The following is a 14,203-nucleotide window of genomic DNA, read 5'->3' on the forward strand; positions in this document are numbered from 1 at the left end:
ACATAATGAGTGTTACAAGAAAATGATGTAATTATGATATATGCATAATGATGATGATGTGATGTAATGGTGTAATGATGATGTTAAAAGAATTTATGTAATATAGCAGTTAAACAAAACAGAAAAAAATATAAATTCAATAAAACAAAATACATTTATAACAATAACACATAGCATGCTATAACAATGCTAAAAACTGTAGCTATCACTGTTGCAGGAGCCAACAATGACAATGCCCATACATGGGAAGTTTTACACATTGACTCAAAACATTCTATTATGACTTCAAAACATTCTATTCCTAAATTAGAACTTTTTTGAGATTTCGAATTTTATCTAATTAAACTATGGTATACATTAACACAAGGTATAACTACCAGTGCTTGCAAGTAGTTATAATAACCAATTTAATCTTATACAGGGAAAACTTCAACAAAGAAAAACAAATGAAAGACATTATAACAGAACTTTTAAACACAACAACTCAATGAGATAAAAACTTTGTATTTTTATAAAATGCTATAAAAAATCTACAACAACTCTTAGATTCTTGAAAACAAAGATTCAAAAACGCTATAATTAGTTTTGAGAAAAACAACTTATCATAAACTATAACTTGTTGAAATATAAACTCATAGTATAAAAAAATTAAAGATTGAATAAATTATTTTCATTACATCATGCTATTAGGTACCTAATATATAATAAATTTTTATATTAACACATTTTTTCTCTGAAAAAAATATAACATTAACTCAAGATTCAAAAATTTCTTTTTAAATTCAATTAAATAGTATGTTTGTTTTAACATAAAAAATAAATATAGCAAATACTCTTTGAAAGATTTCAAAAGAAACTAGAGCAAAAAAATACTCTTTTAATAATTATAAATTTCCTGACATCCAATCATTAGAAATTCCATGCACACGAAACCGATAAATACAAGTGCAATCTTCATTACCATAGTTACTTAGAATTCGAAGTTCAATATACATAACATTGTTAACTTCTTTCTACATGCAAATGAAACTTTGAAAGTAAAAAATATCTTTTTTTTTTTGCTTTAGAAAAGTTTAACAATGGAATGTTTTTCTTACTTCTAATTTGAAAGATTGTATTGCAGAGCTGTTTCTAAGATAAGTGAATGAACCAATTTTTGATATGGATGTTCCTAATCCATTAAACCATGCCTAGAAAAAATTCCCATCATTTAGTTTTAACTTTATAAATCTATAATAGGTTCTTCAATGAAAAACTTAAAGAGAACCTTGATTATTTTCAAATCTTTGGGCAAATATATATTTTAAAATGTTTACTTTTATTGAAATAAAAAAATTTAACTAGTATGAAATAAAAACCATAACATTATAGTCTGACATCAACAACAAGAGAATGAAAAACGGACTTTATTTCAATTCAAGAACAAACAACTTACAAATACTTCGAATTGCTTTGGTGCGCTTTTGTATGATTTTAATGAATATTGGTCCAGTCTTTGATCTAAATGCTCCAAACTAACCATTGTTGGTTTGATTACGGAAGCAAGCTGGGTTAAATCAAGTAAAACACTTTTTAATAAATTAATTTACTGAAGTTTCTAAGTACTTTTTATTTATAGATTTTAAATGCTTAGTTTAAAAGTGAATTAAAACCTTAATAACTACATATCCTTGATTGCCTTTCATTGGCCAGCAAGTTCCAGGCAAATTTTCAGTGGTTATTATAGTGCGGGGAGATCGTGGGTCATGCCATAAAGGCAAGCCAAAGACTTTAATAATTGGTGAACCAGAATCACAAGTCTCTGAATGATGCGGCATATGAATACTTCCTCCTAGTAAATTAAATGAAATTTATTATCAAAATGAGGAAAAGCTACAAAAGAATCTTTTCCCTGCATTTGTTTTAAAAGCCATCAGAAATTTATTATAGATTTTTTTTAATAATTAAGTATTTGTAAAATGTTATACAAAAATTATCTATAAAATGTAATTTTAGTATAAAAATTTACAAATTGTGACTGATAAATTTGTGAAAAACATATTACCAGAAATTTTGAGCATTGTTAGTGATTTAAAAAATTAAAAAATCTTATCAGACACTCACCTGCAGATTCTAGGGCAAAGTCAGGTATTCCAAGAACATCTGCAGAGTAAAGCTCCAAAAAAGATTGCGCAACAGCATAAATGTTTTGTGATGAATATTTACAATCCTAACAAATATTTAGCAAAACTAAATTATAAAAGTTTGCATTTCAAACACATTATTGAACACTTATAGGTTAATATTTATTGAATTGTAAAGAATACAAACATCTCCTTGACATAGCCCATTCTTTTTCATTTTTTGTTCATCTTCAAACTTTTTATGCTCTAAAAAATTCACAAAAAGATAACTAAAAAAAAAAAAAAATTTAAGTATAGCGATAACTTTGGTATGAAAAAAACAGTTTAATAACTAGTTAAGAAAGACTAGAACTATATTAAGCACAATAAAAAAAAGAAAAAAAAATTAATTATATTAAATATTTTATTATATATTTTCAAAAATAATAATTTACCATCTTCTAAAGTTTTCTGTAAAAGATTTAACTTCTCACTCAGTGACTTTACCACATTAACAGTTGAAACAATCTAAAATTTATAGCTTTACATTTTACAAATCATTTGAGGATAAAAATAAAAAGGCATTCATTCTGGCATATTTGAAATCAAAATACATTGCAAAACTTCATCAAACAAGGTAACAGAAAGAAACTTATCACAATCTATCTAATATATAACTCTATTAAAAGGTTAATGAAACAACTTGAAAACAGTTCATTCAGTAATAATTTTTATAGCAATTGTATTAACAATTTCTGTTCAAACTATTTACAACTTATCGTGTAATTTTCAGCACAGTAGATTATTCACTTATCATATTTCTAGTTAAAAACACTATCTGCAAATTAAAACGCACCATAAAGAAAAAACTGAAAAGATGATTTATTAAGTTCAAAATTAGTAACAGTTATTGAAAAAACATGTAATATGTCAAATGAAAGTCATAACATGAAAAAAAAAATTCTATACACTTCAATAATGAATGCAACAACCCTTTTTTTTTATAGTAATTATTTAATAAAAATTTTATAAATAATGTAAGTTAATTGTAGCCAAAATGATAAATTATTGATAGGACTATAAATAACCTGTTGTTGAAGCTTTTCTATTGCTTGCTTCTGAGTATTTCTATACTTTATAAATGCTTCATCAGAAGTGCAGTTCAGTCCAAGTGCAGCAACTTTTTTATCTAACTCTTCCATACTCTTCATTTCAAATTGTTTAAATTTGCTAATCACCCACACAAAAAAAAAGTATCACATAAATTTTAATGGCCAATTTGCATATAAAAATATTTAGAAGACTTTAAGAAAAAATGGAAAAAGAGATTTTAAAATATTTTCAAATACATCTTTTCTGTTAACAACTTATAATTATTTTAACAACTTATAATTATTTGAAGAAAGCCATAAAAAGTTGCTAAAAACTTACAATTGTATCTTTGAAAGAACTTCATCATTTTGTTCATCATACTTTAAATAAAATAAACAAAGAAATAAAGAGAGAAACTAACTTTTTAGTTTTTTACATTGACATTAAAAGAAAAAAAAAAAAAGTAACACCTGCCATTTTAAAATCTTAAAGTAAAAAATCTGTCAAGAAAAGAAGTGGTAAGAAGTGAGTTGTTATATCTTAGTGATTGCTATATAGTGGATTATTATATACTATATTAATCTTTGGTTATAAAATGAGTTAAAGTTGCAAAAAAAAATTGAATAATATAGTAACAAGATAAAAAAAAAAAAGTATACCAACTTACATCTTTTGCTACAAGCCACAAAACCACTTAAAGAAAACAAGGATTAAAATGTTAATTAATAATAAAAGTAAATGCATTTTTTAATTTAAGAAAATTTTTTCCCTATTAGTAAAGAAAAAGAAAAACAGAATTATTACAAACAGATAAAATGCTTGCCTTTATAGCAGATTCCAATAAAAACTAAAAAAACAATGGCTTTCAGGCACTTGGACTGCAAAAGTCTAAACAAGAAAATAAGACAATAAAAGAAAAAAATAAAGATATTTTGCTTATAAGAATTTATTTAGTCATTAGTAAGAATTTATTTAGTCATTAGTAAGAATTTATTTAGTCATTAGTAAGAATTTATTTAGTCATTAGTAAGAATTTATTTAGTCATTAGTAAGAATTTATTTAGTCATTAGTAAGAATTTATTTAGTCATTAGTAAGAATTTATTTAGTCATTAGTAAGAATTTATTTAGTCATTAGTAAGAATTTATTTAGTCATTAGTAAGATAAACTGTTTTGTGATTGCATAACAATATGTTTTTTCACTCCTACTTAATCTAATAAAGCTTAGGATTAAAAATTAGGAATAACATTTAAGTTAATGATTTGTTAATGAAATAATTGCAGACAACTATAATGGCTTAAAATGATGTATAAAAAAGGCTTATAAAACACCATCAAGCTCAGATTTCTGTTTAACATATAAACTTACAGTCTAAGTACATTCTGCATCATACCACCTAAAAAACAAAAAATTTTAAAACTGTAAAAAAACAAAGACTCACTTATAAGAAACAAAGAATACCTGATTATTGGAAATAAACTATCAAAACCATTAAATGAAAGTAACTTAACAAGCATTTAGGGTATGGAACTCAAAATCTTAGATTTTGCTAATTTCTGTACTGCTCAAGGATTTAAATAAAGTATGATTATACTTAAACCTTTAGCCTCAAACTCCAAGTAGTTTCAAAGATGTTTTAATTTTGCTTTGAAATAGCTTCTTTCAAAAAAATTCTAAAACTTTTAATAAATCTTTTGGTCTTGGTTGTTGTTTACTGTGCAAAGGAAAGCTAAATATTGGTAACTTTATTGATTTTTTGGGTAAGGAATCCAATAAAACTACTTAAAAACTTTTAGAATAAAAATAAACCTCTGACTTTACAAATTAATCATAAATTCACTGGACTGAACTTAAATAGAAAAATGCCAATGCAGCTTATTTTTTTTGTTCATTTTTTATTTTAAAAAAATCTTTGAAAATAGTCTAGATAGACTTCTAAAAAAATGATAACTTTCACACATCAGTTCAGTATAGTTATAAGAATAAAGGAGATTCATTATAATTTTCATCATAATATATATGTAATTCCATCCTGATCTTGTCATTGGAACACCTAATATTGAAATTAAAATTAACAATGGCATCCAATAAATATCATCTTTTATGGTGGCCATACAATTTTTTGAGATGGATATTAAAAATTTAATCTATAGTTCATTAGCAGTAATGTTTATCTTTTCTTTGTACCTGCATACAAAAAATCATTTAGACAACAACATCATATGTTGCTACTGCTGCTACTTAAGAAAGTACAAACCTATATAATCAATTGAAACATATTTCAAAACTTAAATATCTTTTTTTACTGGTGGCAATTGTAATTGTTTCTGGAACAATTACATCTTATCGAATAGCCAACAAGTTTGTACATGGTTATCTGATGAGGTAGTTGTATCTTCTTTTCTAATACAAATTCTAAGCACAACATCAATAGTCAATATTTTCTGGTTCAATGTTCTTTGCAAACTTGCTTTTACTGCTTTTTTCCTAATCATACAAACAAAAGTTCAATTTAGTACTAAACATTCCAAAGCACTTTTTCAAACACTTCTATTGTCTATTTTTCATTAGCATTTTTAGTCTAGTTCTGAGAGCCTATTTTCTTTGCTGTTATAAAAAAATTTAAGACAGCTACCATTGCACATACAAGGGGTGTCACAGTTTATTATTCATCTAAAAAAATTGTAAAAGAAGGATGTTTGGAGGGTGCTAAAATGTACCAAGCATTTAAAGAAAATCCTTGAATAAGTTGTATAAAATATTGTAAAGTAAATACCTCAGCATATTGATAAACATAAAAAGTAAAAGTGGCATTACAAAACATTGAGTATTTACTTATTCTCTGTTCACTTTTTCTTTAAATTTTTGTTTAAAATATGTTTGCCTTTTTTATTTATTTATTTTTTTGTTCAGTTTGATTTCAAAAAATAAATGCTAAAATAACTAGAAATTTATTTTTCCTACTATTCCTTGACTGTGAGAATACTGTATCTATAAATGTACAAAACAAAATCTTGATAAAACTATTTTACATATATTTCTCACCAACAATATCATTATCTTCACTTTTTGGTTCATTACTTCTTTGTTGGAGAACTTTTTTGTCACCTATTAACAAATGAATATATAACTAAATTAACACACCATATACATAAATATAAATAAATATATATATACATATATATACACATATATATATCTATATCTATATATATATACATATATATACATATATATATATACATATACATACATATATATATATATATATATATATATATATATATATATATATATATATATATATATATATATACATATATATATAAAGCAGGTGTTACTTGTCTTTTTTTCTTTTGATTTTGATGTAAATAACTAAGAAGTTAATTTCTCTATTTATTCCTTTGTTTATTTTCTTAAAAGTCTGATGAGCAAAATGATGAAGTTCTTTCAAAGTCATTCTGATGATGATTTAGTTTTGGAAAAATTAAGGGAATACGAACAAAAAGAAGATGAGGAAAGTTTGGAAAAAATTTAGCTAAAGTTGGCTTACTTGTATAAAGAAAATCTCAAAGAGAGTAATTTTGTAATTAAGAAGTATAACAAAGATGTCAACTAATTAAGTGGGTGAACCTATAGTGGACTGCATGGTAAAAATGGTGGAACTGGCATTTAAAAAAAAAAAGCATTTTTATTAATGAACAATCTAAACAAAAAAAACAAAATAGTTAACATATTTGTATATATATTTTATATATTTCAACAAACAGTATGCACATCAAAATATTTAATACTTACTTACCTAACACATAATCTTCATTTTTATCAAGACCTGAAAATAACATTTATTTAGCTACATAACTCAAGATAGCTTATTGATGATAATGTATAATACTATAATTATTATGAACACAATTTTTATAAAAAGAAACAAACCATATAAATGTATAAACAAACCATATAAATGTATGGGATCTTCGTTTTGCGTTGCAACACTTGTAGTTTCTAAAGAATTATAGATATTCTCAGACACAGCATTTTGCAACCTTCTCCGTGCAACTGCTGCTGAGGCTCTTGTAGGACTTCTGCATCTTCTTAGAGGAAAATCTCTTTCTTCCAAAGTTCCCATCATAAAACATTATTTCTAACGAAATATATAATATGGATTAGCAACCTTGCATTTTAAAACATAATACCAATTTATTTTGTAACTATAACTTTTAGCTGAGACAGAAATAGCCATCTTTGTTATTGTTATCCAAGCTTGCAGTTCACACTATTAAGGTTTGCATCGGAGTTGGGTTTTTCAATTATAACGAATTAGTTAATAACTTCTGACAGTCCTAAAATAGATGTATCTTTAAAAAAGTTAAAGATACGATTATCGCGTACCTAAATATGATTTGTTACAATTCAATAAAAAAATTTTGCTATATTTCTTGCAATAGTGTTATTTATTTGATTTAATCGGTTAAATTTATTTTTTATATTTATTTTTAAACTAATTTTTTACTTCCTAAACCAAAAACTTTTGCTATTTTAAACACATAAAATCTTTTATTGTTAAAATTTCAGAAGATTTGATTTATAAATTAATGGACTGGATTTAGAAATTTGCACATTGTTCATTATGAATGAAGAAGCCAATGCCGATGTTAATTATAAAATTGATCTACGCGACCAAAAACTTCGTTATATATTTATCTTTACCTTTTGAAAATATTTTTATAGAAATCTATGCGTTTTTTTCTTTAGAATACTGTGGTGAAAGTAAAATAAAATTACTCGGAAAAAATTTTAGGCTATTTACCCATTATGAAAAAATAACAAGGTTACTAAGCATCTCCATTAAATTGGAAATGTTCAGGTCAACGGTTTACACCACTATTGATCGGTATAAGAATTTAGCCGCATTGCCAAGAAAAATGGCAGTGGAAAAACGAGAAAAGTTCGAACTCATCGTCCTGTAATAGCTGTCCGTGATCAAATACATCAAAATACAGTCCGGAGCATGAGGAAGATAGGCTTGCAGCTGAAAATTATACGATCAGGAACATCATAAAACAGGACCTGAATGTTAAGTCAAGTGTCAGGATAAAGAAACATCTTCCTGCAGAGGCTGTCAAAAAGAAGAGTTTAGAAAGATGGAAGAAAATATTACGCTACCTCCAGAAAGAATTATTTTGTTTGCCTTGGTCCATGCAAACATTTGTGGGTATTGTTAATGTTCGTGAATACATCAAGTTTGCCTTGAGACGGCGGCCGTCTAAAGTTTATAAAAAGACAACGAAACTGTTTGATTAACAACCGTCTCTAATCATTACATCCTCCCAGTCTGCCAATGACCACTCTTTATATTTCTGAATAAAGGGAATACTTACGGATATATATTTTGGAGAAAGACAAGGCTTTTTGCTGAAACATAGCTCTTTAAATAAAATTGTTTGCACATACGTCTCCTAAGTATCACAGTACTTTGTGCAAAACCAGTGGTAAATAGCTCAGATGAAGTTTCAGAAGAATTGTTAACGGATGTGCTTTTGTATAACGATGAATGCAATTATCGTGCTTTAGAATAGTCATAATCTGTCATCAAGTTAGGGCTTTGCTTTTAAAATCACTAGTTTCATATTAGCCTTTAAATTTTTTTCTGATCCAGCTATGTATTATAGTAAAACGTCTAACAACAGCAATCACTGTCAAACCTTGTTCACGCAGAATAGCTTTCTGAGCAATTTCAGCCATTAATTCGTTAGTATTTCTTTGATTAATACCTGAATCTTTCGCTAAAATAACAAACTATGACTTAAAGAGTTTTATTGTTTCAAAATCTTACTAATGCATTTAGTAATACTATTTAGGTGAAAGCAATGGTTTAAAGACACAACCACTTTGAAATAGTACGCACCTTAAAGGGGCTATTTTAAGTATTAGTGGAAATTAGATTTATTCTTAAATTTATCGAAATCGATGAGCTTAATGTTTTCCATTTCGTGTATTTTACTTGAATGAAAAGATTGTTAAGCTGCAATTTAACAGCAAGATGTCATATACGTTATTAAGCTGCAATTTAACAGCAAGATGTCACGATACGTTATTAAGCTACAATTTAACAGCAAGATGTCATATACGTTATTAAGCTGCAACTTAACAACAAGATGTCATATATGTTATTACAAAATTTTGCACTCATCGGCGTAAAACATGCAAATTTGGTTACATTGAGTTGCAAATTCGTTTTATTGTTCTTAAAAGTAAAACAGAGCAAGATTGATATGTTTCCAAAGAATTTAAAATTTCACAATGCAATATTTTAGAAAACATATTATATGTGTGAAACAGTTTGCAAGTATTTTTTGTACAAGAACCTTTTCTGACATTTAACACATTAACTGCCGAATGGCCAACAGCAATATACAGCCGGTGGCCAACAGCAATATATTTTGATACGCCGGCAGTTAACTTGTTAAAGTTGTGGGCCAATAAAGTTCGTTGTTTGATACTTCCGATCTTCTAAATCAAAAATCAAAAACCGACTTGTAAGGTTTCGATGGTAGTATTTACCTATTCAAAAAGTTTTGTATTATTTTTTGAATCTAATAAAAACCATGTTTTCAAATTTTTCTATTTAAGACACAAATTCAGTAAATTTAGTGAGTTTCAAAAATGTAATTTTACTCAGATTTTTTTTCAATTTCTTAGAAGACTTCCTTACTTTTAAAAAAAAATTAAACTAATCTAAAAAGAGAATCAGATCAAAAAACTTTAAAAAAAAAATGTGTCAAAAGGTCAAACATTAATTCATTATTTTGCATAACTACCACGTGCTTTTACGTAGGATCGAGTACGTTTTGCCATAGATTCAATCAGATGCATAAACAATTCTTCGGAATTTCGTTCCAAAATTTTTCCGGTGCAAGTTTCAATTATGCAACGCTTTTCACATTCTCAATAAAAAATTTTTGTCCATCCATGGCCAAATATTTTCAATAGTGTTCAGATCTGATGATCGTGTTAGCCAGGGTAGAAAAGTAAAAAGTTTTTTGCCTTATATTTCTCTAAACTTAATCTTTTATTGATAAAACTTGCTTTACGATTAACAACCTCTAAATTCAATTCATCACTAAAAAAGACCTTAGACCAATTTTCTACTGACCAATGAAGTCTTTCCTTACACCACTTATATCTTTTAATACTACCTGTCATCTTTAATAGCGGTTTTCTGTCAGCAACATAGTAATCAATACCTTTTTTATCAAGACACCCTCTAACTGTGCTATAACTACTACAAATATAACCAGCTTTAATATTAAACTCAACTTATTCGTTACAATAAGCTTTGATCCCTAGAATAACGTTTTGAAGGCTTGCCAACTACTAGTGAATCTTTTATGTCATTTGAAAGTTTGAATTTTTTCAGCGTTGATTGGACACAGCATAATGAAACACCAATAATGTTGTTATTTCTTGTTGACTTTTTGTGTTATCTTTGGATGGACCAACTTTTTTGGCTTCTTGTGATACTGATTTTCTACCCATTTTTCTGCTTCTGGTGTGCGAAGAATTTTCCAACTGAAATTTCTTTTGAAATACTGGTTAGAAATTGATATATTTTTTTTCAAATTTATTTGTAATTTATATTGGTCAAAGTGAGTACAAGTTTTCAGGATTCTCGTATAATTAATTTAAGAGTTCTTAAGATTAAATTAACTGACGTTATAGTTTTGGCACATTTTTCAATAAGTAATTAACAGGGCTATTTTAATTTACTATTAAATTACTCAGAAAGGATAAATAGGACCGATATAAGTTATATATCATAAGAAAGCAAATTGATTAACTCAGCCATGAAAAAAATGTTTAACTACTTATCATTTAAAAATTTAACTGAGAGATAATTAAATAGCCGTTGAAAAAAGTTAATTGACCTAATATTAAAAAAAAGTTAATTGACCTTATTTTTTAACTTTATATTTTTGAAGCTACTGCAATTAAGCAAATGTAAAAGTCTAATCAAAAAAGCAATTCAAAATTGGGAAGTTATTTTAAATTAACCACATAAATATATAGTTTTGATTTTAGAGTTTAGTTTAACTTAACGTTTTAGATTTAGGGCCTCTTGATTTCAAACTTTGAGCTATCAGAAAATGAATTTAATTTACCCTAAACTTATTTAAGTAAATGCAAACAAACAAAGTTTTCATTCACATTTGAGGACCGAGAAAGATAAAGCTTATTACGTTAAAAGAAAATATATTTACTTATTTTATTAAAAAATTTTCCTAAAAAATGATACAATGTAAAATAACTGATCTATTTAAAAAAAGGTTTTTTGTGTTAATAATAGTACATACTTATGAAAGTATACACCAATATAACAAAGCCTTCATAAATTAGTTAAAATATATATAGCCTATTTAAAATTAGCGATAAATGATATATATAAAAAAAGTTTATCCATGTCTAAACAATGCTATTTGTCAGCAAACTATGTTTTTTGGTTCCATTTAAAACGTAATATAACATAATTATCAAAAGTAATGCGCTAAAACTATAATATAAGTATATCCGGTTGTTTATCTGTTGTAGTGCCTTCAGATTTCAATAAAGCAGTTGTTTTTAGACTTTCTGTGGTAGTAAAATTGCGAACAACAAAAGTAGTTATTATAGCATCTGTTTGAGATGGCGGCACAGCTTTAGTTGGATCAGTTTTTGTGTTATTCGTTGAATTTGATGTTAGTTGAGGCTGTGTTATTGGATTAGTGGTAGAAGGTGGAGTATTGGTGGCTACCAATGATGTTTGAGGTTCTATTGATGCGGTTGATAAAGCAGTTTGAGCCGAATATGAAGCTGTAAGTTTAACAGTTTCAACAGATGCAGATGTATGTATAAGTTCTGTCGTAAAGTTTGATAAAGTTGGTTGAACTCTAAATAGAGTTGAAGTTTCTGTTGTTGACAATATAACAAGTGGTGAAGTGGCTTCAGATTGTACAAATGCAGCTGTTTGAGCGATATTAACTAAAGATGAAGCTAGTTTAACTGATGAAATAATTTGAGGTTTAGTTAGTAAAACTGGTGTGAAAGCAGAAGTTAACGTTGTATGAGAATCTAATGATGAAGCTAATAAAGAACTCAACGATACAACTTGTGGTTTCTGAGTTGTAACAAACATTTTATTTACTTCTGCTTCCGTTTGAACTGTTATGCTTTGAGATTTCGGCTGCGTTTTAGTTGTTATAGATTGTAATGAGATTTCACTTTGAGATTTATTGTGTTTTGTTCTTACTTTAGGTAGTGTAGCTATTGTTGATTTTGGCTTGGTTGTTTCAAACTGAGGTGTCCAAATGATTTTTGACTTCTCATCTGATTTTGTTGTAACAACTTGAATCACTTTTGTGCATGGAAATTGATTTGTTGCTTGTAGCAGAGCTGCTGTAGTAGATTTTGGTTTGGTTGTTTCAAACTGAGTTGTCCAAACGGTTTTTGGTTTTTCATCTGATTTTGTTGTTACAACTGGAACTACTTTCGTGCTTTGAAGTTTATTTGTTGCTTGTAGCAGAGCTGCTGTAGTAGATTTTGGTTTGGTTGTTTCAAACTGAGTTGTCCAAACGCTTTTTGGTTTTTCATCTGATTTTGTTGTTACAACTGGAAATACTTTCGTGCTTTGAAGTTTATTTGTTGCTTGTAGCAGAGCTGTTGTTGTACCGATATCATATTTCTCTCTTGATAGTTTTTGGCCTAAAAATAAAAGTTAAAGAAAAATAATTTCTTAAAGATTGCGTTTAGAAGAATTTTTGAAAAATAATTCAAAGTTTTGTTAAGAAATATGTAAGTGATAACCACAAAATTTTGAAAAATGATTGAAAGTATATTAAAAAATATATAAGTGATAACAAACTTATGTATTTCTGCAAGTTGTTGTTGACATGATAGTAAACATGAAAGTTGACATGAAAGAAAACAGTTAATGGAGAAAAAAGTATTTATACTTTGTACCTTTAACTTCAACAAAACAATATTTAAAAATTTAGTTTCAATTTTAAGAGTTTTGTACATATACAAAGTTTAGCAAGAAAGCTAGATTTTTCCAACAAACCTTCGTAGCATAAAAAAACTGGGAAAAACAATATTTAAAAAAAAGAACCTTTTGTAGCTCCCAAGGTTTTACTAAATATATTTCTGGTGCTTGATTCTTTAACCTGAGTACCTAAAATAGAACTGTTATTTGTTAAAAAGTTTTTTTGAATGTAAGAGGAATGTTAAAAAGGAAAAATAATTTAAAATAATTTAAAAAGTTGGAGCGTATATTAACTGAAAATAGTGAAATTAGAAGAAAAATAAGTTGGAGCCATCTATAGGGCTGTCGAAAGATCTCACAGATAAGAGCACAGTAAAAATTATACTAAAGAATAGAACGGCAAAAGCGGGTTATTATTAATTATTTGTTCTTAAAACATCAAACTGGTAAATATATGGTTTATAAATTCAGATTTGTAGAATGCAAAAGGATTTTCTTTTTTTTTGACAGAATAAATTTCTGGAAAAAGTTTTAAAATTAAAAAGAGTACATTTACATTTCTGAAGATAATTAAGAGATAATTAATTAAAAAGGTCAATCAGAAAAAGACTGGTTATAAAATTCTCTTTTTGCAGTAAAATTAAAACTACCCGCTAATTTTGTTAATCAAAATTTAAAATAGCTTACCAAAGAAATGTAGCACAAAAGAAATAGCCCATAGTTTTCTCATTTTAGCAGCTTTTCTTTAACCTTATGAAGCTTAACGATATATATTTATGAAAATAGTTTGGTAAGTATATTTATAGGAAAAATGATTAAGTCATTAGGAAAATAACAGCGAGAAAATTTCCAGCAGTAAACAAAGCCATTCAAAAAATTTTTCAATGCATGAACTTTATTAATGACGTTTCCTCTCCTAAGTTAAATATATATGCCATTTTAATAAATCAATTAGCGCTAAACACTATTTCATAAACTACTTTTTTATAT

The 14,203-nt window shown here is 26.8% G+C and overlaps 2 protein-coding genes across 2 annotated transcripts; both read right to left on the bottom strand.

Annotated features, from left to right (window-relative positions):
- Window positions 1-452: 452 nt before the first annotated feature.
- LOC145196377 (SUN domain-containing protein 3-like) lies at window positions 453-7,578 on the bottom strand. The gene is made up of 15 exons (XM_090094025.1): window positions 7,153-7,578; window positions 6,998-7,027; window positions 6,241-6,303; window positions 4,564-4,591; window positions 4,018-4,082; window positions 3,862-3,887; window positions 3,534-3,574; window positions 3,191-3,332; window positions 2,558-2,630; window positions 2,311-2,369; window positions 2,104-2,209; window positions 1,653-1,831; window positions 1,436-1,546; window positions 1,098-1,190; window positions 453-1,013 (listed from the first exon to the last, which is right to left on the bottom strand). The coding sequence occupies exons 1-15, from the start codon at window positions 7,325-7,327 to the stop codon at window positions 885-887; spliced, it is 1,320 nt and encodes a 439-aa protein (XP_089950151.1). The 5' UTR covers window positions 7,328-7,578; the 3' UTR covers window positions 453-884.
- Window positions 7,579-11,431: 3,853 nt separating this feature from the next.
- LOC149885862 (uncharacterized) lies at window positions 11,432-13,991 on the bottom strand. The gene is made up of 3 exons (XM_090093669.1): window positions 13,901-13,991; window positions 13,340-13,402; window positions 11,432-12,933 (listed from the first exon to the last, which is right to left on the bottom strand). The coding sequence occupies exons 1-3, from the start codon at window positions 13,941-13,943 to the stop codon at window positions 11,747-11,749; spliced, it is 1,293 nt and encodes a 430-aa protein (XP_089949795.1). The 5' UTR covers window positions 13,944-13,991; the 3' UTR covers window positions 11,432-11,746.
- Window positions 13,992-14,203: the final 212 nt, after the last annotated feature.

This window comes from Hydra viridissima, unplaced genomic scaffold (genome assembly GCF_058129835.1).
Source record: "Hydra viridissima isolate aposymbiotic clone 2 unplaced genomic scaffold, HvirCarnegie_v1 scaffold_7, whole genome shotgun sequence".
In the NCBI taxonomy this organism is placed as follows: Eukaryota; Metazoa; Cnidaria; class Hydrozoa; order Anthoathecata; family Hydridae; genus Hydra; species Hydra viridissima.